This window comes from Coenobita brevimanus, chromosome 60, assembly GCF_032717465.1.
Source record: "Coenobita brevimanus isolate Jiangsu-jjx chromosome 60, ASM3271746v2, whole genome shotgun sequence".
NCBI lineage: Eukaryota > Metazoa > Arthropoda > Malacostraca > Decapoda > Coenobitidae > Coenobita > Coenobita brevimanus.
The window spans coordinates 39530636-39543164 of record NC_137013.1 but is presented as its reverse complement, the minus strand read 5'-3'; the positions used below and the strand labels follow the sequence as shown (position 1 = coordinate 39543164).

The following is a 12529-nucleotide window of genomic DNA, read 5'->3' as shown; positions in this document are numbered from 1 at the left end:
CTTAGGAAGTGTAGAGATGGTTTGGGGCACAAGGGCTTAAGAGTTAATTCAGATAAAACAAAAGTGATGGTACTAGTGCTGGTGGCAGTACTGTTCAAGGAGAGGGAGAGTGGCCATGTGCGACTTGTCACAAAAACATGGGAAGTAATTCCATCTTGTGCAGTGTTTGCGATAAGTGGGTGCATAAGAGATGCAGTGGTATTAGAGGTGGACTACAAGATAATGCTGATTTCATGTGTGCGTTTTGTCAGGGAGAGCACGTGGAGATCATCAGTCGTGAAAGGATTGATCTTGCTGGTGAGTCTCTTTGGTGTGTGGAATGTTATCTGGGGGACATGTTATGCACTGGAAGTGGGGCTAGAGCTAGCTCTGTGGCTAGAGTGAGGAGTGGTTGGAAGAAGTTCAGGGAGTTGTTGCCACTCCTGACATGTAGAGGAGTCTCCCTCCATGCTAAGGGATCTTGGTGTGCAACATGTATTAGGAGTTCGATGCTGTATGGTAGTGAGGCTTGGGTAGTAAAGAAAGAGGATATTCTCAGGTTCAGATGTAGAGAAATGACAATGATCAGGTGGATGTGCAGCACATCTCTGAGTGCGAGGCCTAGGGGGGCTAGGTTTACGATGGAAGAGTTGAGAGGTAGGATGGGACTGGAGTGTATTGGTGTTGTGATGAGGAGAGGTAGATTGAGATGGCTTGGGCATGTGGAGAGGATGGGTGCAGAATGTGAGATGTGTTAATGTTAAGGGTAGGGTTGTGAGAGGTAGGCCAAAAAAGACCTGGGATGAAGTCATTGAGCTTGACCTCAGGGATAAGGGACTGAACAGGGAAGCTGCCAGAGATGAAGCAGCGTGGAGAGCTGGTATTAGGTGACCAAGGCCAATGCATGCAAGCATGTTGGAGTCTTTAAAAACAAAACAAAAAACAAAAAGTTGTTGGGCACCCAATATTTCATCATGGGGTTTTAAGTTAGGACATTTATAACCATCTCGTTATTTTTCATAATGAAGTGTATCGATATTTATGTATGTCAGCAGGTGTACCTCTGATCTCCCTACACTCTTGAACCTGAATGATGACATGCAGCCTCTGAGTATGCACACTAGAAATTTAAAACTATGGTCGGTCATTGTTGTTATACTGTACTCGTTATAAAACTGATTAGCTTGATTCTCCTAGTTTGCACTACCAGCTGTCTGGAAACAATTCTGATATCATGAAACACATCCTTTAAGACATTCATTCTTTCCTCGTCATTCTACCTATGGGTGACTTTACATTCCCTCCTCTGCCTTTCTTTTCTCCATTCTATCCTCTTACCTCTGCCTGTGGGTGACTGCACAGAGTGACAAGCCAATAGTTTCCTGTACACCAGGAAACCATTTACTACGCTGGGTGATAACCATATAACCAAATTTTGGCGCCTGGTGGTTTAGTAGGTAATTATGGCTCTCCAATCATATTGAGCCAGTGAAGGTTTATATCCAAGGGATGGTCGGGGTTTATTGCTCACGTAATGCCACTCAGGGATGAGTGAGGCTTGTCACTCTCATCTTAAATGTTAGGATAAACTTGCCTAGCCTCGGGCTCCTATGCTCCTCATTGGGCAACGTAGAATTGGATGATGGATGATTGGATGAAAAACATCCCTGACAGGCAATGTGGATTGCTTGTACAGTGTTTTGTGATGATATTTTATTATCCATTTCACTTGGTATGCTGTTGATTTGTGTTCTGTTTTGTTTTCTGTTTTGTCGTCTGGATGCTGTCTTACCCCATCCATAGGTGGGAATAAGAGATTGCTATGATGGTGATGTTAATTGTTTTTTCACCAGATACCTGGGGGAGGAAAACCAGCTGGGTCACTTGCCAAACTACCAGCATCAGGCCATCCTGTCAACTGTTGATGAGGTGAGAGTGATGAGGGTAGAGCAAGATGTGGAAGGGAAGGGTAGTGTAGTGTAGTTTTAGCTTATGAGCTGCCACCCCCCTCCCCCTTTTTTTCATAGCAATAAAGTGATGTTGGTGATGATAATTTTATTTTTATGATATCCTAATTCCATTTTATGATGCTGTTTACTCCATTTTATGCTGTGAAATACTTTTTTAGGATGGTCGGAACTGTAATGACGATGATGAACTTGATGACATGATGATGATGATGATGATGGTGATGATGATGATAATAACCATCATTTTGATGATGGCACTGACATTGAATTATTCCTTGCAGATCAAATGGTTGCTGCGTGATGAGATAGCATCGGCCATGCTGCATGTGTACCCACTAACAGAAGCAACACTGAAGATGGTAGCCACGCATGTGGAGGGCTCGCGTCATGCTCGCAACTGTGTGTCAGAAGCCGTTCCTCTCAGCTTCGTGTGTGGTGTTGAACAAAGTCGCCAGCTGTTTATGGAGGTCTGATATTTTGAGGAACTGGGGGACTTTTTAGGTGTGGTGGAGAGAGAGTGATTTAGATTGTGGTAATTGTGATTGACCACCTGAATCTAAGTGCCTTCCTTTTAAATTTATTCTTACTATTTCTAGATGATTTTATTTAACATGAGAAAGACCTCATGTATTTAGGGTGATTATGAAGGCTGTATCCGACCCCTCCAGATCGAAAAGTATCTTAAATAGGAAATGGCAAGGTTAACCCCTAAGAGACAGGTGTCCGCATATGCAGTCTAAGAGTACTGGTGGTGAAGAGATGGGTTTCTGCATATGCAGTCCTGCCATTTTTCAAAGCAGCGCGGGCATTGAGGCAGCTTCCCATGCTCTGTGGAGGAGTAGGATGACAATAACAAACCCTCCCCAACATCCCCCCACCACTATATTTTATATATATATATATATATATATATATATATATATATGAGGGCGCTCACCATCCACTCACTCGATGTAGTGCTGCTCTCGGGTGTCTGCCCTTTCCTCTCCTCTCTCCATTCCTTCCTTCCTCTTCTGTCTTTCTTTACTTCATTCTTTCCTCGTCCTTCTGCCTACGGGTGACTTTACACTCCGTCTTTTGTCTTTCTTTCCTTCATTCTTTCCTCTTCCTTCTGCCTATGGGTGACTCTACACTGAGTGACAAGCCTAATGGTTTCCTGTACACCAGGAAACCATTTACTACACTGGGTGGTAACCATATAACCAATTTATGGCGCCTGGTGGTTTAGTGAGTAATTATTGTGCTCCAATCGGATTGAGCCGGCAAAGGTTTATATCCAAGGGGTGGTTGGGGTTATTGCTCATGTAATGCCACTCAGGGGTCAGTGAGGCTGGTCACTCTCATCTTAAGTGTCAGGACTAAATTGCCTAGCCCCGGGCTCCTACACTCCTTGTGGGGCAGTGTAGGATTGGATGATGGATGGATATATATATATATATATATATATACATACATACAGTACATCATCATCATCATCCAGACCTTCTTTCCCACCCTAGGGCAGGGTGAGAAATAGCAACGTCCAGACAGCTGAAGTTTGCCCAGTCCAGTGGGCCATGCTTCCATTCACTCATCATTTATGCCACCGGATTTCTGGCTCTATCTGATAGGCTAAAAACTTTCACCACATTCTGTAGCTTGACATAAACGTATCCAATAGAGTCGATCTGAATACTCTCACATTAAAATGGGGTGCCAAATCCTTGATCATGCACTTCTTCTCACGACTTTCATCCAGCCAGCTCGATCTCCTGTCATATATATATATATATATATATATATATATTGGAAGCATATTATTCTCCATTAGTTCCCCTATGTAATAAATACATTGCAGGAACAGTGTGCGACGGTGACATGAGTTATGATATTAGCATCATCATTATTATTATAATGTGGAGTGTCCAGTTTATTGGAAAACTGTTACAAAATGGTTTTGAAATTGTATTTCACTGTAAGTTTGTGGTAGGTGGGGGTGCTCACCATCCACTCACTCGATGTAGTGCTGCTTTGGGTGTTTGCCCTTTCCTCTCATCCATCCTTCCTCTTCTGTCTTCCTTTCCTTCATTCTTTCCCCTTCTTCTGCCTGCAGGTGACTTTACACACCCTCTTCTGTCTTTCTTTCCTTCATTCTTTCCTCTCTCTTCTGCCTACAGATGACTTTACACTCCCTCTTCTGTCTTTCTCTTTTTCATTTTTTCCTCTTCCTTTTGCCTGTGGGTGACTCTACACTGAGTGACAAGCCAGATGGCTTCCTGTACACCAGGAGACCATTTATGATGCTGGATGGTAACTGTATGACCAAATTATGGCGCCTAGTGGTTTAGTGGGTAATTAAGGTCCTCCAGTCGTATTGAACCTGTGTAGATATATATCCAAGGGATGGTTGGGGTTTATTGCTCACGTAATGCCACTCAGGGTTGAGTGGGGCAGGTCACTCTCATCTTAAATGTCAGAACCAACTTGCCTAGCCCCGGGTTCCTACACTCCTCATGGGGCAACATAGGATTAGATGATGGATGGATGGCAACATAGGATTAGATGATGGATGGATGGCAACATAGGATTAGATGATGGATGGATGGATGGATACACTGCAAGTTTGTGGTATGAGTATTGCAGTGCCAGTACAATGAAATGTGACTACCACAGTGATCCTAGTGAATGTTTACAGTATATGCAATGTTGAATAGTACAGTAAAACCTCGATATAACTGACTTCAATAGACCGGAATTCGCTTTTATCGGACTTGAGGATCTACCAGACTAAATTCCTATACAGTATATCGGAAAAAGTCCGATAAAGCCAGAAGCAGTCCAGACTGCCTGACCACTTCAGGTATGCTCACCACAATAAGGTAAATAAAAGACATGTTTATCAGTGTACAGTACAGTATCGTCATATATATTGTACCATTTGAGTAACGTAGTGAAGTTGTAATGCAGTACAGTACCGCAGTGGTAGTCAGAACAGTTTAAAAACTTTCATGTGATCAGGACTAATGTCTGATATATCGGAAAAAGTCCGGATTAGCCGGGGAAAGTCCGGATTAGCCGGGGAAAGTCCGGATGTCGCTTTTATTGGAATTTCGCGTTTTTCGGACTGGCATGGGCCCCAATTAGTCTGTTATAGTGAGATCTTACTGTACTTATAATGTGAAAATCAGAGTGTGGTAAGCTCCGGATAGTGATCCTGGTAGTGAAAAAACGTGATTTTAATACACCTTCTAAAATCACTGCCTGTCCAGTGAAAGTTCAAGTCGTCTGCAATGCCACCTCATGGAAGACCTGAAGGTATGTGCTTTCCAGTGGTACCTCATTTTTTACTCTAGCATTACTCATTATGCTTTTACAAAGGTTTAAAAGTTTGTTTACATTTGGCTGATTATGCCTGTCCTTGGCTTTTGTCACAACATGCGGACACCTGTCTTTTAGGGTCTTAAAAGAAAAAATTTCCCCAGTCTGAATGGGTTAATGAACAGCTGCATTATTGTTATGTATTTCTTCTGATCTTAACTATTTCACTGGACACTTGGGTGATAGCTCATTGACTTTGCTTTTTTCTTACATATCAGTATTTTGCCTACCCTTTGTATTTGTTGAAAATAGGAGTATCTTAATGATGAGGAATTTTGATTGCTAGAAATATGACCTTGGGTGAATTTTAAACTTTACCATATCTTGCATTTTCATCCTTGCGTCCAGGTGATGTCATTAATTGTTCAGTCTTCCTGTTCCCAGACAGTGTTGTTTAAATACCTAAAGGCCTTTCATTGTGAAGGTTTTTTTTAAAGCTGTATGGAACCCTTCAGTTCAAAAAGTTTATCTGAGCTTAGTAAAATAATCAGAAGACATCATGAGTAATATGAGAAGCATTATGTGTGGTCTGAGTTGACTGATGATTTCCACTCTATAAATATAGTCATGACAGTTCAAAACCTCACTTATTGCTCCAAAGGAATTTGGTCGGTTGAGTGTGGGAGGCCATCAACTGCAGCAGAAGGGATCTTTGTACTACTTGGTGCAGGCTTGGACTCCCCACCAGCAGACCCGGCGACGACACCTCTCATCCCTCGTTCCACCCCTTGCATTCCACAACCAGGCACTCATTATTAGGTAACGACAGAGGACTTACTGTATTTCCATCCATTTAATAGGTTCTGTCCTTCATCCCCACCTCTCATATTCCATAAACAGGCACTCATTGTCAGGTAGTTATATAGAGCTTGCTGTATCTCTGTCCCTTTAGTAGTTTCTCTTCATTCCTAGGAGGAAAATATGGAAGCTGAAAAACCAAGTACAGTACAAGTCCCATTATTCGGCATCTATGGGACCGGGATGATGCCGAGAAATTAGATTTGCCGAATAATCAAAAACCTACCCATTCAGTACCTTGAATATATTGGTGAACACTGTCATCACCACTTATGGTATTACAGCTGTGTTTGGAGAGAGTACTGTATACTGTACAATACTTCAATCAATACAGTACTATACCTGAATCTGAAATATATATGTAAATTAGTGAACATATATAAGTGTAATGACACAGTAGGCCTACAAGTCAGATAACACTTTCTGGATGGCCGAAATGATACGGAATATTACCTACCAGCTCAGTACATCATTTGTATTGGTGAACTCATCACTACTTACATTATTACAAATATGTTTGGAGAGAGTACTGTATACAGTACTTTTTCCAAACACAAAATAAAAGTCGGAAAATTGCATAAAATAAAGGGATCTGAATTGGTAAGGTCTTGCTGATGAAGGTTAAACGTACATTTAGTGCTCATTCTTTTGTTCGTTTTTGTGTTTAATGTGAAAGAGAGAGCATTGATGCAAACAGTAATATATCCTATTAACCCCTTAATAACCTCCGGCACTGAACAACCTTTTACAGTACCGATGTCACTGATCTTAAGTTAGTGTGAGCTATAAAGAAAACTGAACAATTATGGGGAGGGAACGAAGGTCTTTGGTATGTTTACATGACTCTAGCTACGATTCTAAGCAGTCAGGCGGTCAGTTAATCTCAGATGTTTTCGCCCATTTGGTAAATGCACCGTAACTTTATCAATTCTCCAGTCAATCATTGCGAATCATAGCATGGGTTTAGGAAGCTAAATAACACATTGCTAGGTGCGCCAGACGATTATCTTCACATCTTATAAGAAAATGGAAGAAATTGAATCCCTCTCTGAGTACGTAAAGTTCTTCCATTCTTCTGAAATCAAATTATTTTTCTTAAAGTTATGAAGATAATTGTCTGCCTCACCTAGCAATGTGTTATTTAGCTTCCTAAACCCATGCTATGATTCGCTATGAGTCACGGAGAGATTGGTAAAATTACGGTGTATTTACCAAATGGGCGAAAACATCTGAGATTAACCGACCGCCTGACTGCTTGGAATCGTAGCTAGAGTCGTGTAAACATACCAGTGACCTTCGTTCCCTCCCCATAATTGTTCAGTTTTCTTTATAGCTCACACTAACTTAAGATCAGTGACATCGGTACTGTAAAAGGTTGTTCAGTGCCGGAGGTTATTAAGGGGTTAATGGGATATATTACTGTTTGCATCAATACTCTCTCTTTCACATTAAACACAAAAACGAACAAAAGAATGAGCACTAAATGTACGTTTAAGTTTCAACAGAGAGACCTTAGCAATTCATATTCCTCCAGTTTATTTTTAAGTATTTTTCTGACTTTAGGTTAGGTTAGGTTTGGTTAAATTATTAGGTACAGTTAAACTCGGTTAGGTTAGGTTCAGTTAAACAGGACAGGCCCTTCCGCCATTATGCTGAGGAATAAAAATACTAAAGCTGTCACAGCTTTACAGCTAAAAACAACGGGGAAACTGATTTAACAAGCAACATTTATTTATGGGTAATGCATTACAGTGTCAGTGGTTCATGGGCTACTCAATTACCGGTAAGTGTTATTTTCAGGAAGGCGTCAAGAATGAAAGAATTTCAAGAATTAGCGAGGGGGCTTGGAACGTAACCCTCGCTAATTTGGTGGGGGTGGTTACTGTACTGTATGATACTGTGCAACAGTGTAATCAATACAGTACTATACATGAATCGGAATAAAAATACAGTAATCCCTCTAATATCCGAACGCCCAATATCCGAACATCCCCACTAACCGGACATAATCCTCCTGGGATCCAATATTCCCAAAATGGGCCAAAAACCGCAAAAAATTCGAAAAAAAATCTGACTTTTTTCCCTCCCATAATTTGATATTCCCGCCTGGCGCCAAACAGCTGTTACACCATGGTCCCTTCACCCCTTCCTTCCTCCCCCTCCCCCCTCCCCTTTCAGGTTGCCATTTGGTATTTTTCATTACCAAGTGTGGGCCAATTTGGTAATGAAAAATTCGTTTGGTAATGAATTAGAATAATGCATTACCAAATGGATTTTTCACATGTATGAGGATACACAGGATGGAGATGGTGGATTGTTTGCTCTCTCTGATTAATCTGCTACCCTACATAGTGTGAAAATAATCAACATGGTGTTAGTTATAAGTAGAGTGATTACATGTATTTCCACTTGTATATATAATTAGTGAAGAATATATGCTAGCTTTACGAATTTGGTAATGAAAACTTATATTTGACAATGAAAGTTGAGGAGATTGGTAATGTGGCTGTTGCGATCTGGCAACTCTGTTACCCCACCAACATCAACAGTCACAGCTTAACTCCGATGGAGAGCAGATACTCATAACAGTGCAAGCCACAGGTGCTTGTTTTTTGTGAATAAACAGTGAATAAAGTGCTATACCTTGCCACTAGAACACACGGGAATTTACAGTGTTGTGCAGTGTTAAGAAATTAGAATTTAGAGTGCAGAGGATTAACTGTGGACTGCAAACTGGCGGTTCAAACCAGTCCAAGAGCAAGGGACTTGTAAGTACCCAGAATGTTTAATATTGTATAAACTCACCTCTAAAACCTCATTTTATGGTTCTTTTGCATTTATTTCAGTCTTTTATGTCCCTTATTGGTGTGATTTGGGTCTTAAATAGGTGCAATGCATGTCCAGAGGGAGTTGTATAGGTGTTTTTCAGAGTTAGGGTCCATAAGTACAAGTCCATAAGCTGGGGCCCAATATCCGGACAGGACCACTATCCGGACCTGCCTATGGCTCTATTGATCCGGATATTGGAGGGGTTACTGTATAGAAATTAGTGAACATACAGAAGTGTAATGAAACATTAGGCCTACAAGCCACAGATAACACTTCCTAGACTGCCGAGATGATTCCGGACATCTGCCGAACAATCAATGATTTTCGTAAATGGGACTATTTCTCAAAACTGCCGAAATGTCGGATCTACCGAACAATCAGCTGCCGAATAATAGGACTTTTACTGTAGTAAGGGATGCCTTCTATAGCGAGTTGAGGAGAGTGGTGGCTGAACAGGGAGCTGTAGACAGAGGCGTTAATGAACAGTACAGAGCCCTCAAGAACAATTTCTTGAGAGTTACTGGTTTAACATGTGGTTGGACAAAAGGACCACCAAGACATAAAGTAACTTGGTGGTGGGATGAGGGTGTAGAAGCTGCAGTTAAGGAGAAAAGAAGGCTTTTCTGGGAATGGAAGAAGGGTGGTAGCAAAGAGGAATATTTGGCTGCCAAGCGTAGGGCTAGAAGAGAGGTATACAGGGCAAAGTCTGAGTCACAGAGACTATTACTTGATAACCTAAATCATGGGGAAAGGAAAAATATGATATTTAGGGTGGCAGGTCAAGTGAAGAAGGATAATCGGGATATTATAGGTGAGCAGTGTGTGAAGAATGATGAAGGAAGGGTAGTGGTGAACAGTGAGGATATTAAAGATGCATGGAGAGAGCATTATAACCGGTTGTTGAATGAGGAGTTTGACTGGGACAGGGAAGGTTTGGAGCCATCAGATCCAGTGTCTGGCCCTTGGCCTTTGATTGATACTGCTACTGTGAGTGAGGCAATAGGCAGGATGAGGGTAGGGAAGGCAGCAGGTGTGTCTGGGTTGACTGCCGAAATGTTGAAGGCCTCAGGCGATATAGGGGTGAGTTTAGTCACTGACCTGATAAATAGGATTATTTATGAGTGTGTTATCCCAGATGATTGGCTGAAGAGTGTAAATGTAAATGTGTATAAAGGGAAGGGTGATGCCCTGGAAAGAGGAAATTATAGAGGTATAAAGCTTTTAGATCAGATAATGAAGGTAATGGAGAGAGTTTTAGAAGGTATGATTAGAGAAAGAGTGAATATTGATGAGATGCAGTTTGGGTTTATGCCAGGTAGGGGGACCACTGATGCTATATTCATTGTTCGTCAGCTTCAGGAAAAATATATTGGTAGGAGAAGGGATCTTTATTTTGTTTTTGTTGATTTGGAAAAGGTATCCTCTTCACATTAGATATTCCTCTCCTCCCACATCCATCCACTTGCATTCCACAGTCATATTCTCATTTTTGTTTACTCTGTATCCTCCTCTTTTAGTGGTTCTGTTTACTAAGCAGAAGAAAGCCAAATATCTGATGAACTCTCTTAAAATCAGGATACACATGTATTCTATATCAGCTGATGCCAGACAATTTTATCTCATAGACAAAAAGTTACAGGAACCAGAGAGTTACGATAACACTGCCATCATTAACAGTCTTATGATAAGGATAACACAAGTACTCTATTCCAGCTAATCCCAGACAATATTATTAAGTTGATCATTAATATTTATATGGATGGGGTGATGAGAAAAGTAAAGACACAAAAAATGGAGAGGGATGGTGTTAGTAATGAATGGTGATTGATGGAATATCACAAATTTGTATGCTGATGATGCATTTCTACTTGCTAATACCGGACAAGAATTTGGTAGATCAGTGCAGAGTTTTGTAGATATTAGTGAGCATCGTGGCTTGAGAGTAAATGTAGAAAAGAGTAAAGTGATGGTTTTTGAGAGAGAAGGTGGCTCCCAGTGTGATGTTACAGTGAATAGAGAGAGACTGGAATTAGTGTGGGAGTAGTAGTAGTAGTAGTAGCAGTTGTTCCTTAGGCAGTCTGGCCAAACAGCCCCGAGTCCCTAAGGAAGGCCACAGCCGTGATCGGACTTTCCCACAGAGCTCTCAAGTAGTGTATGTTGTGTTGTTGGCATAGGTGACTGTGTGCAGTGCAGTCTTCCGTAATGTGCATAATAGTATGGGGTGCTGTGTTATATCCTGGACAGGCATCAGTGACAGAGTCATCCAGCCTCTTCTGATAACGTAAGAACCTGGTGAGAGAGTTCAAATACCTGGGTACAGTGATAGAAATGAGAGGAAATGTGCAAAAGAAGTGGAATGTAGAGTGACACAAGGAGGGAAAGTAGCTGGTGCTATAAAGGCCATAATAAAAAACAGAGGCTTGAGTGTTGCAGCTGCTTGAGGCTTGATGAGTGTTACTGCCAACTTTAACATATGGATGCGAGACAATGGTGTGGCACAAAAATGAAAAGTCAGGAGTATGAGCAGTCGATAGGGGACTGCTGAGGAATGTATATGGAGTACAGAGAGTGGATAAGGTACAGGATAATGTGATTTGCAAAAGATGCAGAGTGAGGAAGTCTGTGGACACCAGAATCGAAGAGAGTGTACAGAGATGGTTTGGTCACGTGGAGAGAATGGATGGCAATGGTGAAAAGGTTTATCTGAGTGAATTTGAAGGAGGAAGGAGGCATGGTGGATCTAAGAGAAGGTGGAAGGATATGGTGGATGAGTGTGTGAGGAAGAGAGGTATGGAAGTTGGTGAGGCTAAGGGACTGACAAGAGACTGAGCTAGCTGGATGAAATTTGTGCAAAGATGTGCATGATCAGGGATTTGGCACCCCTTTTAACATGACAGCATTCGGATTAACTCTTTCTGATAGATATATGTGAAGCGACAAAATGTAGCAAAAATTTTTTGGGCCTATCTGATGGAGCCAGGATTCCGTGGGCTTGAATGATGACTGAATGGAAGCATGGTCCATTGAATTGGGCAAACTTAGGCTATTTGGGTGTTGCTACTCTTCACCCTGCCCTAGGGTGGGAAAGGAGGTTCAGATGATGATGATGATGATGTGTTGATAGTTTTATTGTATATGTACAGTATAACTGTGTTATGTTCAAAATTATTAGCTTCCCAGGCAAAGCAAAATTATATGTCGAGGTGAAAGTATTTTTTCCGGTAAATATCCAGTTCTCAACAGTTTCCAGCAGCTGTTGGAAAGTAATCAGCTGGCTTTAGCTCTTGGTTTAGCTCCTAATCCATACAAAACATCAGCTGTATCATTACCAATCTCAATATGGGAATTCCCTTAGAGGATTAGTTGAACCAGAACACAGCTGTCAATAACAGGGCTTTCATAGGTTCCCAGATAGGAAGTGTATCATCATCTGATTTGGTTTGATGTGGTATTGGGGGATGGTTTGGAGTGAAATGCTGGATTATCATATCAGAACAAATTGTTATGACACTCTTCTTCATTTAGGACGATAATGAGAATGATCGTGCTGATGTAGATTAATATGTACTGTATATATGTAACGGTGCTGTACTGTA

General features: G+C 41.3%; 1 protein-coding gene across 1 annotated transcript in view; it reads left to right on the top strand.

The window, feature by feature from the left end:
* The window catches only part of LOC145403388 (KICSTOR complex protein SZT2-like), a 214005-nt gene that overhangs the window by 96907 nt on the left and 104569 nt on the right, over positions 1 to 12529 (top strand). The window contains exons 36-38 of the mRNA XM_080275171.1: positions 1833 to 1908; positions 2231 to 2416; positions 5908 to 6065. Of these exons, the coding sequence (XP_080131297.1) occupies positions 1833 to 1908; positions 2231 to 2416; positions 5908 to 6065 (420 nt within the window). The remainder of the gene's footprint in view (positions 1 to 1832; positions 1909 to 2230; positions 2417 to 5907; positions 6066 to 12529) is intronic.